At 33.4% G+C, this 20,222-nt stretch overlaps 1 protein-coding gene and 1 long non-coding RNA gene across 2 annotated transcripts in view; one reads left to right on the top strand and one right to left on the bottom strand.

Moving 5' to 3' along the window:
• The window catches only part of LOC116423137, a 51,412-nt gene extending 38,544 nt beyond the window's left edge, over window positions 1-12,868 (top strand). Inside the window, exon 3 of the long non-coding RNA XR_004233605.1 lies at window positions 12,733-12,868. This is a non-coding gene — a long non-coding RNA (uncharacterized LOC116423137). The remainder of the gene's footprint in view (window positions 1-12,732) is intronic.
• The window catches only part of IFNGR1 (interferon gamma receptor 1), a 30,822-nt gene continuing 13,525 nt past the window's right edge, over window positions 2,926-20,222 (bottom strand). The window contains exons 4-7 of the mRNA XM_031964206.1: window positions 10,081-10,289; window positions 7,121-7,307; window positions 5,696-5,826; window positions 2,926-5,105 (exon numbers count right to left, since the gene is read on the bottom strand). Of these exons, the coding sequence (XP_031820066.1) occupies window positions 4,536-5,105; window positions 5,696-5,826; window positions 7,121-7,307; window positions 10,081-10,289 (1,097 nt within the window). The 3' untranslated portion in view covers window positions 2,926-4,535. The remainder of the gene's footprint in view (window positions 5,106-5,695; window positions 5,827-7,120; window positions 7,308-10,080; window positions 10,290-20,222) is intronic.

Genomic DNA, 20,222 nt, shown 5'->3' with positions numbered 1-20,222 from the left:
TAATAATGGGGAGAGAAATTCATTTTAGAAATGAGTGAAAAAAAAAAAAAAAAAAAAAAAAAGCCAATGAATAAGCCTGGTTGACCAGGAGAAGAGAGAAAAGGCAGAATCTACTTGACTAAAATGAAAAAAAGGAGGTGAATTATATAACCAGATAAAAGTAATAGAGATCAGAGATAAGAGAATGGGTACATGGCCACCTTAAAAAAGATTAAAGTAAAGTAATTAAACATACTGTGTTTATAGCAGAGGGAAAAAAATTAGTAACTAAAATACTTCAAATATTAGAGACAGATGGAAGAAAATATAAACCTAACTTTCTAGAGTTTTAAAAAGAGTAAATGGATTAAATAATGCAATTAAATGAAAAAGTCAGATTGAATAAGAAAACAAAACCTTATAATCTAGGAGATACTTATTATGCCTAGTAGAAATACAACAAAGATATACACAAAATAAAATTGAATGGAAAATATAATTTGCTATATATCAAGTAAAGTTTAAAAAGCTAGAATTGGACTCATACTACTTAATAAAACAAAATCAAACATTAATTTTTTTTAAATAAGCAAGGAAATGATATTATATTTTAGACAATAAACTGTGGTGGGTAAGAGATGAAAAAACCAAGGAAACAAAGTTTCTCTTATTAAACAGTGCATGATAATTGCCCAAAATATTAGGACCAGTTGTTTTCCTCAACTTTGGCATTGGATTCATAATATAGGGTGACACAGATTTTTATACATTAAAAAAATTGAATAGAACCAACTAATTAAATGAAACAATTAACCAGGAGACATTAATTTTGGTTATAAATGAAGGAAAGATTAGGGACTTTCCAAATTGAGAGGGAGAGTGAACAGGTGCAATTCCTTAAAATCCAAAAGGGTAATTTTACTGCCCTTTCAAGAATCGTGAATAATCAAAAGAACACTGATCAATATGGGACCAATTTTCAGATAAAACATATAGGCTGCTTGAGAGGTATATTTGCTTTATTTTGTTTTTTAATTTCAATATTTAATTTTTCCAAATATGTGCAAAGATAGTTTTAACCATTCAGTTTTGTAAGACTTTGTGTTTCAATTTTTTTTCCTTTTCCCCTTCCCCAAGATAGCAACTAATCTGATGTCAGTTAAACATGTGCAATTCTTTTAAACATATTTCCTTATTTTGGAAGAAAAATCTGAACAAAATGGAAAAAACCCTGAGAAAGAAAACAAAAAAAGAGATGTTTCAATCCACATTTAGCCTCCATAGATCTCTTTGGATACAGATGACATTTTGCATCCCAAGTCTACTGGAATTGTCTTAGATCACCATATTGCTGAGAAGAGCCAAGTCTATCAAAGCTGATCACCACATAATTTTGTTTTTACTGTGTACAATGTTCTCTTGCTTCTGCACATTGAGATGTATATTTGTGAGAAAACCTGTATTAATCTTTGAATCTGACTAGGTTTCTAGTGAATATAAACTCAGTTCTTGGTTAAAGGTCTACTAGCAGTAGTTACAGGTGGTACAACTTCCCAACCAAGCTTTGAACCAAGTAGGTTAAAACAATATAATGAGGTTTTCTCCCAAGTCCAACAACCGAATAGTTTTCTCACAAGATTTCACCCAAAATTCGAGAGAAAGGGAAATGTGCCAGCTCCAGAATTGAGTCACAAGATGGGAGTCAGTTTGGTTCACTCAATTTCCATAATTAAGCACCAAACTGCTGTCCTAATCCCCTCAATTCTTTCAAAATTACAAATAGCAATACTCTTTATGATACTTCAAATAATTTGGTTTCCAAATGTATAAAGGTAACAAATTACCTGAACTACAGAAGACAAAGACAGTAATGCAATAATGATAGAAGACTTCAATATCTTTCTCTCAGTTGTTCTTAAGTCTAAGAAAAAAAAAAGAAAAGATGGAACTGAACAAATCAGTGGAGCAATTAAAGTTAAAAGACTTACAATGTCTTCTAACTGGGACAGCAAAAGAATGCGCATATTATGCATATGCAGTACAATATGAAAATCTTACAAAAACTGTACATTATAGCAGAGATATTACAAACTAATGAAAAAGCACAAATAGTTAATACATTCTTTACAGACAATAAAAAGTTTTAAAATGCAATAAAATAGTAATAGGTTCAGGGACCACAAATAACAGCTATGCTCCCAAGTGAAAACTAAACAATGAAATCCTAAATAACAACGTAAAATATTCTTATAATTTAAAAGAGGCACGATGAAAAAGAAAATGAAGTCTCAGAGTAGTACAGATAAGAAATGAAATGTGTGAACTGAGTTTCCTTGATAAATAGAAGATTTTTAAAGTTCATGGCTTTGCCTTTCAGAGGGGAGTAATAAATCAATCAATAAACATTTAATAAGCCCTTATTATTAGTTCCAGGCCCTGTGGTTAAGTGTGGGGGACACAAAGAGAAGCTCATAATGTAAAAGGGGGAGACAACAAATGTATACACAGCAAGCTACATACATGATAAATAGTAAATAATAGGGAAAGCTCTAGAATTAACAGTAGTTGGGAAAGGTTTCCTGAAAAAGATGGGATTTTATACTATCCACATCCAGAGAAAAAATTATGGAATCTGAATGCAAACCAAAGCATACTATTTTCACTTTTTTTGTTTTTGCTTTCTTGTGGATATTCACTTTTTTATGATTCTGATTTCTTTTTTCATAAGAAATATGCCTAATATGATTGCAGAGGTATAATTTTTATTCAATTGCTTGCTGTTGCGAAAAGAGGGAGAAAAAATAGAAATCAAAATCTTACAAAAGTAAATTCAATAGAACTTGAAGTAAAGCAAAAAGAGCAGAAGCCTGAGGTACTGGTTCTGGCTCTATCAGAAACTGTTTAAACAAGTCAACTGATTTACCTGAACCCTCAATTTTTTCATCCAAAATCAAATGCTTGGACTTAATACTTCTTTGGTTTCTTTTTACTTCTGAAATCCAAAAAGTCCTCCTATCTTAGCACCAAGCATCAGAAGACCTAAGAACTTCTCACTTCTTATTTACTTCATATAACAGAATCCTGACACAATAGATGAAATAAATAAAAGAGGAAAAATATATTAAATGACATAATTGGTGAATGAAATATAGTTATATGACAAAATCAAACAAGTGCACTGATATGGATGACTGAGTGAACTGTGTTAGTCCTGGAAGAGCTGAATTCACACAATCTTGGGGGAGTCACAAGTCACTTGATAGCCTGACCTTTGACTCACAATGGGGGTAGGGAAATGATGATTGTGTGAACTAGACAATCCTGTTACAACAGCTCATATGACTGGGTTTTGTCATTAATGCATAATTTAGTTGAATGAACCCTGAAAATAAATCAATACACTTTAAACTGGACATATTATATCTGTTTCTACTTTTAAGAAAAAGTAATCAATAAAAATAAAAGAACTATAGAATAGTTTAAGAGAACAAAAGTTCTTTAGTTTTCAAGGCCAAAAGTGATGTCTTATAAGCTGTGGTAGAGAGCTTCTAATTCTCACTACTGGAGGAGGCCAAGGTTGATTGAGCACCCAAGTTCACGAGTTCTAAACTGTAGGGAGGCATAATCCAGTTGACTGATCACACTAATATAGTAAATCTCTGAGATTGTGGGCCACCAGGCTGAAAGAAGGGCCAACTAACTGATCAGAAAAAGGTCAGAAAGAGAAAAAGTTTCTGTGCTCATTAGCAATGGGATCAGGCCTAAGAGCTTGTATTGCACTTCTAGCATAGGTGAGATGGGAAGATCCTTCCCAAATCTCTACAACTGTAATTAAAATTTTGGTTTCCAAACACATACTATAATTTACAAATCTTACAATGATAAACAACATTCTTGTTAATAAGCTACAATTGATTACCCACATAATTTTACACACCACTTTTTGTTTTTTTAAAATCATCCAAAATCCCGAGTTGACTTCTGCCATCTTGGTTACTTTTGATTGTTCTTAGTCTCACATAGCACTCATAATGTAACTACATCCTTTTTTTTTTTTTTGAGGAGTATATGGTAAAGAGAAAGGTAAAAGATCCAAGTAAGTTAAATGAATTATTTTATTCAGTTAAAAAAAAACAAAACTTGTATTAGCTTTAATGATTACCCATAATGAGTACCCAATACTCAAAGCCACATCTTTGTGTTCCAACAGTAGTTAACTATATCCAAGCACAGATACATATTCATCCATGAACTGAGTTCACATTTAAGATGCCAAATAGTTAAATTCACATAAGCTGTATGAATTATAGACATTTTAGTTCTCACTTCCGTATCTTCAACATGATACAGATTTAAAGTATTATACAAAGGGGCCTGAGAAATCAAGCCCAAATCTATTCTATACAAGAGGAAATAGAAGTCCAGAGACATGAAGTGGTTTGCTCAATATCACACAAAGCAAGGATCTGAAATCAGGAATTCTGATTCAAAATCCAGACACAGTATCACTCATGTTGTCTGAAAAGTCAACTTTTTTGCTTTGTTTTAGCTGAATGCTATGAAATTTCCACGAATGGTTCTGAGGGTCGATAGCCAATCAAAGATTCTTTATCACTGGAATCCGTAAGCATATCTACTAAAACATGAGGTTTATCATAGCCATAAGATGTGTTAACCTTTGGAATAATGCTGTCTTGAATGTCAGCTTTTATTTCAGGGTCACTTTGTGGAAGTTCTGGATCAGATTTGAAGTTGCATGATTCTACACGCCTATTCTCAGAATCATCTGTGGGAAGGCAAAAGTTTGAAATGAGACTGCCAGATTCAAGTTGGTTACTGTTAGAATGAAAATAATTCTTCTTCACTGTTGGACTCTGATTTCTATCAGAAATCTTTTCAGTAATATTTTCTTCAACAGTCATTTCTTCTGTAATGCTTGATATTTCTTGGAAGTGTTCTAATTTTTCTCTATTGTCTTCAGAATTACTATTACTTGGAGTCAAATCATTAATAGTATTTTCCTCATTTTCTGCAACTGGTAAATGTGATGTTTCAAGAACAGAAATATATCTTGATTCATTATTCACTTCTAAAATGTTGTGTGGAAAATTTCTTATTACAGAGACCTAAAGGAGGAAAAAATAAGTTTGTTAGATTAAAAACAAATTCAAGCCTCCTATTCACAAATTAGAGCAATTTAAGGCTAATGAAATAAGATCAACTCAAATCCTAGCCAAATTGTTACTTTAAGATGAACTATGAGTGGAATAAAGGTAAACAGTTTAATTTTATTATTCAGAATCATACTCACTACCATTGACTACTTAAACCATTATACAAGCCACTTAGAAATTCCATCCAGGAATTTTATTGTTCCTATATTCTAATCATATGCTTACTTATGCTGCTCATAGAGCAAACATGGAAGGGAACCTTAAGATCTAGATGGGCTTGTATCAAGCCTTAGTATGGTAGGCCTGGCTCAGTCCTTGCTTTATAAATTACATATTCTTAAGGTGGTCTTATGTAGCTTCACTATAAACTGGACTCTTTAGTCACATGATGACACACCTAGCCATAAACTCTGTGTCTAATAAAATTATTCCATCACTTCCAATCAAACACATGAGGAAAAGTAATGAATAAAATTATTATAAACTTCAAGCTTAACATATATTAAAGTTAATGGAAAAATATTTAAATCTAAATGAGTTACCAATGACTTGGGCAAAATGAGATTGCTTTTCTGAAACACCTTTGTCTTGCAAACCCAGTAAGTTATAATGAGTAATACAAATATAACAAGGGTGAAGCATACAACAGTAATTAGGATGGGCAGAGAAGAATCTAAAAAAAGAGAAAAGAAACACCATTAATATGAAGACAGTACATAGGTACTTATACCTATTTTATTTAAGTAATTTATAAGAATTGTTTAAGATTATTTCTTAATATAGTAAAATTTCAGTAATTACAATAACATTCAGAACATGGTGGGAGCAGTTAAGTGAAAATTCTTTGGAAGGGTGAAGAAAAACCCAGAACTGGGAATTTAGACTCCTGGGTGTTAGTTGTTGTCATGAATCCTGTGATCTTGGGCAACTTAGTTCTACTCTTGATCTTCTTAAAATTGTATTGATTTTTGTTTTGCAACCCCTTTTTTAATAAAATGTAATAACAAATTATACATTTTATATCCAGTAATGTTCTCTATCTCTTATATGGTCACAAATTCTTCCTTTTTCCATATATGTGACAGGTATTACTTCTTGATCTCTAAATCTACTTATGGTGTCACCTTTTATACTTAAACCATGTGATCATTTTAAACTTTTTTTTTAATATATGCTGTAAGGCGTTGGTCTATACTTAATTCCTGACATCTGTAAAAAAATGGATTTTATAAATCTAAGACAGAGTTTTATTCTACATGGAGAATTTAAGTAAGAAAATAAGAGAAGAATTACACAGTATCAGAAGGTAGAAGGGTTGTAATCTGAATTAATGAAGGAATATCCATACCAACAAAATTAAAGATTCATATGAAGGCATTCAGTGAATTTTTATGAGGTACAGTATGTAAAGTTCTGGTAGTATTTATATTTTCCCATTTTAAAAAATTAGAATAAATTTCAGAGGTTATTCATAAAATTCTTTCATTTATATTTAATCACTGTGTATGTATATGTGTGTCTGTGTTTAAATGAAGTTAAACGTTCTATGTTTTACAGAGATTTTAGATATATCCTGTTACTAATTAAAGGGATGATAAATTTCTGATATACTTGTCTGATACATAAAGTCTAAGTAATCTGAAAAGATACCTTATGAAACTTTCAGGAAGAAGAAACAAAGTGTTCTCAGTAGAGAAATTTAACTCCTCATTTTGGCCCTGTGGTCTGAATAAATTCCCTAAAACAGTACTTTTTTCTTAAGTATTCCAGTTAAACTTTGTTTTACTATTTTTTATGGTCTGAGGGACATTTTCTGAATTTTTCCATGAGATAAAATTATTCAATAGTTAAGCATCTCAAAATACAGTTTACCTAAATTAGATCACATGTTTAAAACTCTTCTATAATTGTTAAGTTTTAACACTTAGGATTACTGGTAACATTAACAAAGAACAACAAAATATTACCTTCTTTTGTATTAGGTGAAATTGTAATACACTGTTCTTCTGATCCCTCAGATTTAATTGTGAAAGAAGTTTTCAGAGAAAATCTTTTAGCAGAAACACAGTACTCAGAATTAAATGAAGTTGCTCGTTCAATTAATTGGCACTGAGTGTCATTGCAAGATTGAGGATCGGTTTCTTTCTCAGTGATCTGCATAAAAGTTATTAAAATGAATAAAACATTAAGTATTTTAAATAGTCATTATTTCAATCTAGAAACACTCCAGAAAGAACATATGTATAATATTTACTAAACCTGACTAATTTAATAATTAAGATTGTAGATGACAAAATAGGAGGAGTGACAACTAAGTGTATAATATGATTCAATATAGAAAAGTAGGAATGCTGTGCTATTAACTGAATGTTCAGCAAAAAGAAAGATTGTTTTGTACAACCTCTTGGGCTAAGAATAGCTTTTACATTTTCCAATACAACAAAACTTTAGAATCCTTGGAAACATCCAGTGAAGATGACATGGAACCATTAACATCTATTATGAGTCTAGTTATTCAATCAGCCCCAAATCCATCTAACTGCTTTATCACTTAGTGAGCATATGGTTTGTTCAGTATAAATCATATTTTGAAATGTTTAATTAAAATCTTTGTACACTCTATCTACAGAATTCCCAGCCTGATTACCTCAAAAAAGAAATGATGGCACTGCTATCAATCAATATGTGCCACAAGTTCAAAGATTGATTTAATGGGACAGACAACAGACAGTTCTCAATTTACCTGAGGACAGTTACAAACACCTCAATGTAAAGCAATTTCTATATAGTGCGAGTTTGCTTACCAATGTGGGAAAAAGAGAGAAATACAGATGGGATCTCATGTATTGGTAGGGGACCAATACATGGCTCAAGGATATAGGACAGAGAAGTGAAAAAGGGAGGAGGACCATGCAGGGGCTGGGACCAGCCACATGGCGGGGGGTGGGGGGGGTTGCTAGAACCATGAGGAAGAATAGCAGATATGGACAGGAGAGAACAAGTGACATGCAGGGATCAGACACAGACAGGCAGTACCCAAATACAGACAAACCAAAGACCAAAATGCGGAACCTAGACACAAGCTGAATGGAGATGGGCAAAGTTCTACTCTTTGTGCCAGAGGTGTCAACTCAAGTGCCCAATCTGGCAGAGGTGGCAGTCTGTGAGTCTGTTCTGCTTTCACTTGGAGAGTAATTTCTTTTGGGGGAAGGGTAGGAAGGTGGGGGTTGGAGGGTACGAGACCACACAGGTATAAATAAAGAGAGGAGAGTATTGTACTGTTCAGTAAAGTTAACAGTAAACTTAAAGTAAAGTGGTTTTTCTTTTTGGAATTGTGTGCATATGTACAGTGGTGAATCTTAGCAAGAAAAAAAGACTACCACTTTCCCAGAGATTTTGAGGAAAACCATGTGATTTTTGAGATGAAGAAAATGGGAGGAGCCAATACAAATAATTTTAATTGCTCAATGAAGAGCAAAGTCCTTAGCTGAGAGAGGGGATATAGGGAAAGCATGAGAAGGTTGAGAATAATAAAAAAGACAATCTTTTCTTGGTTCTTTGTATTCACCACTTCCTTTTCGGGATAACCATTTATTTAACAATCAATTTTATAATTTTCCTAGGAAATGAAGTCAAATTTATGGTCTGTACATAATCTAAAGATGCTTCCTTTAAAAAAAGGAGGGGAGATATTTATTTATTTTAGTGCTAGAATATTTCCATGATCTTTCAGTTATCACCAACAGTGCCAACTATCTTATCTGTCAGTTCTTTTACTACTTGAAGATGTAATCTAACTGAACCAAATTTCTTAAATTTATCAAGGGCAACAATGTACTCTCTTATTATTTTAGGTATCAACTTTCTGTAGCCATTATTTTCAGTCATTTTGAATGCAAAGGTCATTGTATTTGGCAGTGAAATAGAATTAAGCATTTCTGCCTTCTCTTTATGGTCAATTATCATCTCATGTACCTCAAATATAATGATTCCTTTGTCAGTAATGATGAAAATAAATGAGAAATCTGGGGAATTTTGTTCTATTTTAACAAGTTTGTTCTTTGTATGTACCTACTATCCTCCTTCCAGGTACTTCTATGAATATTGGGATTCTTTTGAGGTATGGGTAACATTAACTATCCTGAGATCTTCTAGTTCTCAAATTCTGTTATGTGGGTTTTATGCTAAACTTTACAACTTACTTTCACCTCTAATGTTTTCCACTGTTTTCTAAAGTAGTAGTACTAAATCTTTTACTATTACACGGTGACAGGATCACAATTTTAAAAGCTGGAAGTGATTTTAGAGTTATCTGGGTTAACTCATTTTTATGAAAGAGGAAAAGAAAACTCAGAAAGATAAGATAATTTTATGTTTTTAAGGAAATATCACCTTGTGCTGCCATTTCTTTCTGTTTGGTAAAGTGCTCAAATACATATTGACTAAAACAGTTACTAGGCCTTTTTGATTTTTCTCCTTGTGAGAATTTATCCTGTTAGTAAAATTTTTATTAAGCAATGGTAACAATCGAGGCAGCTAGGTGGCACAGTGGATAGAGCCCCAGCCTTGAAGTCAGGAGGACCCGAGTTCAAATCTGGTCTCAGACACTTAATACGTTCTAGCTGTGTGACCCTGGGAAAGTCATTTAACCCCAATTGCCTCAGCAAAAAGGAAAAAAAAAAAAAAAAGAAATGGTAACTATCAAAGTCAAAATATTATTTGTGGATAGTATGTATCTAATGGGACAAAGTAAATATTTCATTGAACTTCCACAGTTTAAGATGTTGATTAATTCAAATATAATTTCCCCTCCACAAAATTCATACTGTTTTTACCTTTTCTGCCTTATGTGAAGATATTCAGAATATTTAACCAATAACTACTGTATACTATATTCAGAACATAACTTGAAAAAGGCAAAACATACCTTCCTTCCATCTATCTTCAAATACACCTTGTATGTTAATGTGCTACAATAGTCATCATCATCATCATCATCATCATCATCATCTTCATAATAATAATCACATACAGTTCCTTTCTTTTCTCCTTCAACAATTACTAGAGGATGGTCAATATCAATGATAACTTTGTGATTTTTCTCTTGAATCTTCAGTGTAGGTGGTCCTATTTTTCCTGAAATAAGCAGCAATATTTTATGCATATAAGCTTAATACGATAAATATTTATTAAGCTCATAATATATATCAGATGCTGTGCTAAATACTGGGGATACAAATAAGAAAGACTTCCTGACCTTACAATTTAATAGAATAAGACAATATGTTAAAGGAGTGGGAAGGAAGGGGTCTCAATGGGGATGGGGAGGGAGAATCACATTTCTTGGACTTGAGATCAAACAGATCTAGGAAAGTGGAAAGTTACCTACAAAGTCCAATCCTCAGTCCACTATAAAGTAAAGTTTTGAAAGGCATAGAATCTATCCTTTACCAAAGTAGGCCAATACTTAGATAATATTGCAAAGTTTTTTTTTTAAATCATACTATTAGATATTCAAAAAAGACTTTATGATTTTTTTTTATAATCGAACATTTAACAAAATTCACTTAGAAAATTCCAATTTAATTCCTTTTTATCCTCAGTGTAGGAAAGTTGATCATGACCCTTTATACCACTAAAATTATTAGTTAGTAAATTGATCTTCAGTTTCCATATATACTCATACAAATCTAGTCTTTTAAGGTTATCACACTAATTATTTCTGGACTCCTTGATCAATTAAAAAACCAAAAACATAATCCTAGCATTAAAAGAAAACTCAGAAGCCATCCACAAGTCACAGCTGTGCAAGAATTCCCTCTGAAATAGCGCTGAAAATTAGTAGTTATATAATCTCTGCTTGATGATCTTCAAGGAAAGATAAGTAAGCCTCCAGAACTATCCAAAACAGTTCATCCCATTTTGGATAATTCTAATTGTTTTTCATGATAGTGAGCTGTGTTTATACTTGTCTACAAATTGTCTTTTGCTCCTTTGTCTATTCTCTGAAGCCAGAAAAAAGTATAACTTCTTTTCCAGATTAGAATGTGAACTTCTTTAAGTTAGGAAATGGTTTTGCCTTTCTTTATATTGCCATCACTTAGCCCAGTGCCTAGCATATAATAAATGCTTACTGATTCTCACTGGAACACTCCAAATCTTTGCAAATCATTTTAATTTTAGAGCTATGTTAATTTAAAAAGAAAAATCACCAGATAATATTTGTTAAATTCATAGCTCAGTGCTTGACACATAGTAGGTATTATGTAAACACCAGCTATTATTATAGTCATGTTTAAAGCAATTAACATTATTACTATAATACTTATATATTTATTAGCACAACAACAAACATTTACCTGTAACCTATGATATACTAGGCACTGGGCTAAGTACTTTACCAACAACAATAAATAGCATTTACAGAATGCTATGTACCAGGCACTGAGCTATGTGTTTTATCAAAAGGATATCATTTAAATCTCACAACAATTTGGTGAGATAAATACTGTTATTATCTTCATTTTAGCTGAAGAAACTGAAGCAAACAGAGATTAAAAGGAAAATCTTGCCTATGATCAAGGCAGTAAATGTTTGGGGCTGTATCTACACTTAGGTTTTCTTGATTCAAGGCCCAGCACTTAACTCAACTATTTCAACTAGATGCCTTCTACTATGGAATTTACCAGTGTAATTTACAGGATTGATTCATGATCCCATTTTTTATTTTTGCAAAAGGTTGTTTGACCTATCAGTAACTTTGTTTCCTCAGACTTGTTAAAAAACAATTCACTTGAATGTCATGACATCGTCTCCCTGATGCCATGGTATTCTTCAAGAATGAAGGACAAACATCAGACTGTGAACAGAGCTACCCCATTTGGGGGGCAAGTAGAACTGGTCATTCGACAAAACAGCACACTTGCTCTTTTCTTTTCCTTTCTTCCTTCTTTTCCCTTACTTCTGTCAACCTAGAGTATCATATCCTTACCTAAGTACACTACCCAAAGGAATAGAATTTTTTGTTATGGCTGAAATCTCCTAAAATGTCTTGGGGTTTGCATGCTACATATTTCTTGTAAGGACTATGTCTTAATCCAAATCATTCTAGCTCTCACAGACCCCAGGCCAAGCCCTAATGGATCACAGCTAGGATGATGGATTCAAGAGTGAATGTAAATAGCAACTGTTTTCTATTTTGGCCAAAATCCCTGAGGGCCTTCCCTTCCTAGACAAAATTTTTTTTGACTAAGTAAAAGGCCATTCTTTGCTTCGATTCTGACTTATATTTAATCACTGAAGGAATGTGAGGATTGTGGGAAGGTAGTAGAAGATTTCCAAGTTCCAGATTTTCCCCACAAACAAAATAAAATTGTGCCTCAGGTCAAATAGAGATCTGTGGAAAACAAATAAAGACTTGGGGCAGAAAAAGGATCCTCCAGGTACAACCCTAGGACTGAGGTTTAATCTGAGTTAAGTATAAATACTACTAAGCTAACTCTGTTGTAACAGTACTAAAGGCTAAGTGGGGTCAGAGAAAGGAAGCTTCAGCCCCATTGATCAAATTTTCATCTCCTAGTCAGCATGGAGAATGGGGATCTAAATTGGAGAAGCCTGAAGAAAGCTCTGCTGATAAGGAATGCCAGATCCTAACTGTGCTGCTGATACAGCTGTCCTGGGCAAGAAGGAAAACAAAACGGGACACTGCCTGATGAATAGACAAGGTTTCCTTTTATTACATACATATACATATGGTTATAATGAGTGTAAGAAATTAGAAACCATAGATGGATAAGCCTAAAATTGCATATTTTAAATATTTAGGCATTCTCTGAAATGTGTTTAAACTTGCTGGTAATAAGAGAAGCATTACCTGTGAATACTTCTCTCTAGCAATCTTTATGCCATGCTTCCACACTTGTGATTCAGTCTTTAGCCTCCACCATGGGGACCCATACTCCTGACTGGTGAGAATTCTTCCTAACAGGTGTAATCTAGAACAATAATGCTGCTGTTCTCCTGTCACTGATATTCTATTCCATCTTGTATGTACCTTTTCATTACTGCTTTCCAAATGTCATTCTGAACGGCAATCAAAAAATGTATCTTGTCATTTCTTGAAAAGACTTGTCTATCAGACATCCTATAGCTCTATTCATTATCCCTGTTCAAAATGCTCTCTTTGACCATTAGTTGTCATTGTGTTGACATCTCTTACTATGATGTAAGTTCTTTTAAAGTGGAGAGGAGAGTATTTATTTTTTCATCATTGACACATGGTAAAAGCTTAATAAATTTTTTTATTCATTCATAAATAAACATAAAGATATTTAAGAATCTGTGAGGAATGCTAGTGAGTAAGGAATCTTTTTTTTTTTTAATTAGAGCTTTTTATTTACAAAGCATAGGCATGGGTAATTTTTCCAACACTGACCCTTGCATAACCTTTTGTTGCAAATTTTCCCCTTCTTCCCCCCACCCCCTTCTCCTATCTGGCAGGTAGTCCAATACATGTTAAATATGTTTGAAATACATGTTAGATCCAATATATGTATACATAGTATACAGTTATCTAGTTGTGCAAGAAAAATCAGATTAAGAAGCAAGAAAAGAAAAACTGAGAAAAAACCCCAAAATGCAAGCAAATAATGAGAGAGAGAGAGAGAGAGAGAGAGAGAGAGAGAATGCCATGTTCTGTTGCACCCTCTGTTCCCATGATTCTCTCTCTGGGATGGTTCTCTTCATAACTGCATAATTGGAACTAATTTGAATCATCTCATTGTTGAAGAGAGCCACATCTATCAGAATTGATTGTCTTATAGTCTTGTTATTGCCTTGTAGAATGATCTCCTGTTTCTGCTTATTTCACTTTGCATCCATTCACGTAGGTCTCTCCAAGCCTCTCTGATATCACCCTGCTGGTTGTTTCTTACAGAACAATAGTTTTCCATATAGTACTCATATACCACAATTTATTCAGTCATTCTCCAATTGATGGGCATCCACTCAGTTTCCAGTTTCTTGCCACTACAAAAAGGGCTGCCACAAAAATTTTTGCACATGTGAGTCCCTTTCCCTCTTTTAAGATCTCTTTGGGATATAATCCCAGTAGAAACACTGCTGGATCAAAGGGTAGGCACAGTTTTGATAACTTTTTGAGCATAGTTCCAAACTGCTCTCTAGAATGGTTGGATCCATTCACAGTTACACCAACAATGGATCAGTGTTCCAGTTTTCCCACATCCTCTCCAACATTTGTCATTATCTTTTCCTGTCATCTTAGCTAATTCAACAGGTGTGTAGTGATATCTCAGAGTTGTCTTAATTTACATTTCTCTTATCAATAGTGATTTGGAGCAACTCCATGTGGCTACAGTTTTAATTTCTTCAACTGAAAATTGTCTGTTTATATCTTTTGACCATTTATCAATTGGTGAATGGCTTGAACTATTAGAAATTTGAGTCAATTCTCTATATAGTTTAGAAATGAGGTCTTTCTCAGATCCTTTCGATGTAAAAATGTCTTCCCAGTTCATTAATTCCTTTCTAATCTTGTCTGCAACAGTTTTGTTTATACAAAATTTAATATAAATTATCTATTTTATGATCAATAATGATCTCTAGTTCTTCTTTCCTCCTCCACAAATCTGAGAGGTAAACTATCGTATGTTTTAGTAATTTTTTAAAAGTATCATTCTTTATGTCTAGATCATGAACCCATTTTGACCTTATCTTGGTATGTGGTAGTAGGTATGGGTCTATGCCTACTTTCTGCCAAACTAGTTTCCAATTTTCCCAGCAGTTTTTGTCAAATAGTGAATTTTTAATCTCAAAACGTGGGGCCTTTGTGTTTGTCAAATAGTAGATTATTAAATAGTCATTGGCTATTTTTTTTCCGTGAGTCTCACCTAGTCCACTGATCAACTATGCTGTTTCTTAGCCAGTACCAAATGGTTTTGATGATCGCTATTTTGTGATAGAATTTTAGTACAGGTAAGCCACCTTCATTTGCTTTTCTCTTCGTTAATTTATTTGAAATTCTCGACCTTTTGTTCTTCCAGATGAATTTTGTGTTATTTTTTCTAGTTCAGTAAAATAGTTTCTTGGGAGTTTGACTGATATAGTACTAAATAGATTAGTTTAGGGAGTACTGCCATTTTTATTATATTTGCTCGACCTATCCACAAGCACTTGATATTTTTCCAATTGCTTAGATCGGACTTTATTTGTGTGGAAAGTATTTTGTAGTTTTGCTTATATAGTTCTTGACTTTCCCTTGGCATATAAATTCCCAAATATTTTATATTATCAACAGTCACTTTAAATGGAATTTCTTGTATCTCTTCCTTTAGAATTTTGTTAGTGATGTATACGAATGCTGATGATTTATGTGGATTTATTTTGTATCTTGCAACTTTGCTAAAGTTGTGGATTATTTCCAGTAGCTTTTTAGTTGATTCTCTGGGGTTCTCTAAGTATGCCATCATATCATCTACAAAGAGTGAAAATTTGATTTCCTCATTAACTACTCTAATTCCTTTAATCTCTTTTTCTTTTCTCATTGCCAAGGCTAGCATTTCTAATACAACATTGAATAGCAATGGTGATAGTGGGCAACCTTGTTTCACTCCTGATCTTACTGGGAATGGTTCCAGTTTATCCCCATTACATATGATGTTTACTGATGATTTTAAATAGATGCTACTGACTATTTTAAGGAAAAGTCCATTTATTCCTATACTCTCTAATGTTTTTAATAGGAATGGGTGTTGGATTTGATCAAATGCTTTTTCTGCATGTATTGAGATGATCATATGGTTTTTATTAATTTGGTTATTGATACAGTCAATTATACTCATAGTTTTCCTAATACTGAATCAACCCTGCATTCCTGATATAAATCCTACTTGGTCGTGGTATGTTATCCTGGGGATGATTATCTGTAATCTCTTTCCTAATATTTTGTTTAAGATTTTTGCATCAATATTCGTTAAGGAGATTGGTCTATAATTTTCTTTCTCTGTTTTCATCCTACCTGGTTTAGGTATCAGTACCATGTCTGTGTCATAAAAAGAATTTGGTAGGAGTCCTTTGTACCCTATATTTTCAAATAGTTTGTATAGTATTGGAGTTAATTTTTCTTTAAATGTTTGGTAGAATTCACATGTAAATCCATCCAGTCTTGGGGATTTTTTCTTAGGCAGTTGATTAATAGCTTGTTCTATTTCTTTTTCTAAAATAGAACTATTTAAGTAATTTACTTCCTTTCCTGTTAATCTGGGGAATTTTTATTTTTGTAGGTATTCCTCCATTTCACAAGTAACTCCTGATTATTGCTCTAGTTCCCTCTTCATTGGTGGATAGTTCTCCCTTTTCATTTTTGAAACTAACAATTTGATTTTCCTCTTTCCTTTTTCTAATCAAATTAATGAAAGGCTTATCTATTTTGTTTTTTTCATAAGACCAACTCTTAGTTTCATTCATTAATTCAATAATTTTTGTAGTTTCAATTTTATTGATATCTCAAATTTTTAGAATTTCAAGCTTGGTATTTGATTGGGGGTTTTAATTTGTTCTTTTTCTAGCTTTTCTAGTTGCAAGCCCAATTTTAAAAATTGATTTTTTCTTTCTCTATTTTGGGCAAGTAAGCCTCTAGGGATATAAAATTTCCCCTTATTACCTCTTCGGCTGCATCCCACAAATTTTAGTACATTGTCTCATTATTTCATTCTCTTGGATGAAAATATTGTGTCTATGATTTGCTGTTTTACCCATTCATTCTTTAAGATAAGATTACTTAGTTTCCAATTTCTTTTTGGTCTATTTTTCCCTGGCCTTTTATTGAATTTAATTTTCACTTGCATCATGATGTGAAAAAAATCCATTTACTATTTCTGCCTTTCTGCATTTGATTTTGAGGTCTTTATGTCCTAATATATGGCCAATTTTTGTATAGGTTCCATGAACTGCTGAGAAGAAAGTGTACTCCTTTCTGTCTCCATTCAGTTTTCTCCAAAGATCTATCATATCTAGTTTTTCTAGTATTCTGTTTACCTCTTTAACTTCTTTCCTATTTATTTTGTGGTTTGATTGATCTAGTTCTCAGAGAGCAAGGTAGAGCTCTTCCACTATTATGGTTTTGCTAGCTATTTCTTTTTGCAACTCTCTTAACTTCTCCTTTAGGTATTTAGATGCTATACCACTTGGTGAATATATGTTTAATGTTGATATTGCTTCATTATCTATGGTACCCTTTAGCAAGATATAGTTTCCTTCATTATCTCTTTTAATCAAATCAATTTTTGCTTTTGCTTGATCTGAGATGAATATGGCTACCTCTGCTTTTTTTACTTCACCTGAAGCATAACAGATTCTACTCCAGTCTTTTATCTTTACTTGCATCACCCTGTTTTAAATGCATTTCTTGTAAACAACATATTGTAGGATTCTGGCTTTTCCTTCAGCCTGCTATCAACTTATGTTTTATGGGAGAGTTCAACCCACTCACATTTACAGTTAAAAATACTAATTTTATATTTCCTGTCATCTTATTAACTCCAAATTATACTTTTCTCTTTCCTTTTCTCCTTTCCCTCCTCCCCAGTATTTTACTTATGAGCACTACTTGCCTCAAGTAGACCCTCTCCCTATTTTATACTTCCCCCCTACTATTTCTTCTTTTTCTTTCTATTTAGCCTACTTCTTCCCTTTTCCCCTTACACCCAAACTTCCCACTTGTTGTTAAGATGAGAGTTGTTTCTTGGTGAAATCAAATATAGCTGATATTCTTTCTTTGGGCCAAATCTGATGAGACTAAGAGTCACAAAATATTCATCATCCTCCCTTTTTTCCCTCAATTAAAATGCTTTCTTTGCTTCTTCCTGACACGTAATTTCCCTCATTTTATCTCCACTTTTCCCCCTTTCTTATCTGTTAAAAATCCCCTTTCCATCTCGTTTGTTTTTTTATAAGAGTAAAATCAGATTATACATGTATTCTCTATGTATATTCATAACAGAAATACAGTTCTCAAGAGTTTTTTTTCTTTTTAACCTTTTTATGTTTTTCATGAGTTCTATATTTAGACGTCAATTTTTTTGTTTAGCCCTGTCCTTTTCATCAAAAATACATGGAATTTACTAGTTTCATTGAATGTCCATCTTCCTCCCTGAAAGAAAATGCTCAATTTAGCAGGGTAATTTATTCTTGGCTGCATTCCAACATCCTTCACCTTTCAGCATATCAGATTCCAGGCCCTTTGATCCTTTAAAGTGGAAGCTGCTAGGTCCTGAGTAATCCTTATTGTGGCTCTTCAGTATCTGAATCATTTCTTTTTGGCTGCTTGTAATATTTTTTCATTGGTCTGATAGTTCTCAAACTAAACAGTATATTCCTTGGGGTTTTAGTTTCCTCTTTCAGGAGGTGTCTGGTGAATTCTTTCAATAGTCATTTTACCTTTTCTTTTTATGGCATATGGGCAGTACTCTTTGATGATTTCCTGAAAGATAGTGTCTAGGCTCTTTTTTTCATCATGTTTCTCAGGGAGTCCAATAATCCTTAGATTTTCTCTCTGAGATCTAGTTTCCAGGTTGGTTGCTTTTCCAATTAGGTTTTTTGCATTTTTTTTTCAATTTTTTCATTTTTTGGGGGGTTTGCTTAACTGATTCTTGTTGTCTTATTAAGTCATTCATTTGTTCAATTCTGAATTTTAGTGTTATTTTCTTCATTTACATTTTTACTTCTTTTTATATTTGTCCAATTGAATTTTTAAATGAATTGTCTTGTTCTATGGAATTTTTTTCCAATTCACAAATTCTGTTTTTTAAGGAGTTATTTTATTTTTCCATTTCACAAATTTTGTTTTTTAAGATGTTATTTTCTTTTTTCTGTTTCACAAATTCTGTTTTTTAAGGAGATAATTTTCTTTTTATAATTCACACATTCTGTTTTTCTGGGAGTTGCTTTCTTTTCCCATTTTATCAAATCTATCTTTTAATGAGTTACATGCTTTTTCCATTTCATTAAGTCTATTATGTGTTGCCTCTTCCAAGCTCTCTTGCAAAGCTTTCATTTCCTTTCCCCATTTTTCACTAGCTCTCTTTTAAGATCCTTTTAAATTTCTTTTAGGAGAGCCTTGTGTGATGAGGACCAGGATCACCTTTTGAGGCTTCATCTGGAGACAATCTGCCTTTAGATGCCCAGGCTTTGAAATCTGTTATTTTCTTTCACCATAAAAGCTGTCAATCATTAGAGACCTCTTTACTTTTTTTTTTTTTTTACTATATATATTTTTAAGTTCAGGTCTGCCTTTAGAGTAAGGGAGGTTTTCCAAGCAGCTGCAGCTGCACTGATTTACTCCTGGTATTGGACGGGGCCAGGTCCCCTGAGATTCTGGCATTTTGGGGTTCACTACTGATCTTTTGTGTTTATGTTGGATGTTTTATAACTTCTCTGCTGATCGACTGGCTTGCAACCAGGGCAGAGGGGCCAACACTGTTGTAGATTCCTATGGATTCCTCCCAGTGGAGATTCTCTGCCATGTGGAGTCTGCAATGCCCTGGGGCTCTGTGCTGTCTGCACTTGTGTTTGTACTCAGCAGCTTGTGCTTTGCTGCCTCCCTCCTGTTTTCAGAGTGAAACAGACCTTTTCTGGTGTGTTTCCTCCTATAAATTCTCTGCCACACAGAGACTGCACGGCCCCATGCAGACAGTCCCACTCTGCACTGTCTGTGCTGGCCTTTGTACTCAGCTGATTGCGCCCTGGCTGCCTCCCTGCCGTTTCCAATTGAAACAGACTTTTTCTGGCGATCTTTGAAATTATCTTCTGCTGATAATTTGGTGCCCTCCCAGTATTTGTGGGTTATGCTGGTCCAGAGCTAATTCAGAGGCTGGATTTTATAATTAGTGTGAGGGTTATGGAGATCAGAGAGAAATATGAGTCGTCTCTGCCATCTTGGCTCCGCCCCTGGAAGTCCATGAGTAAGGACTAGTAAGTGAGTCTCGGCCATGTCTTTTGGGTAACTTTTTGCTGAGAACATGAGAACGTTCTTGCAGTTATCTTACAGAATTC

The sequence above is a fragment of the Sarcophilus harrisii genome, chromosome 4 (assembly GCF_902635505.1).
Source record: "Sarcophilus harrisii chromosome 4, mSarHar1.11, whole genome shotgun sequence".
In the NCBI taxonomy this organism is placed as follows: Eukaryota; Metazoa; Chordata; class Mammalia; order Dasyuromorphia; family Dasyuridae; genus Sarcophilus; species Sarcophilus harrisii.
Note: the sequence above shows the minus strand (reverse complement) of the source record. Positions and strands in the feature narration are given on the sequence as shown.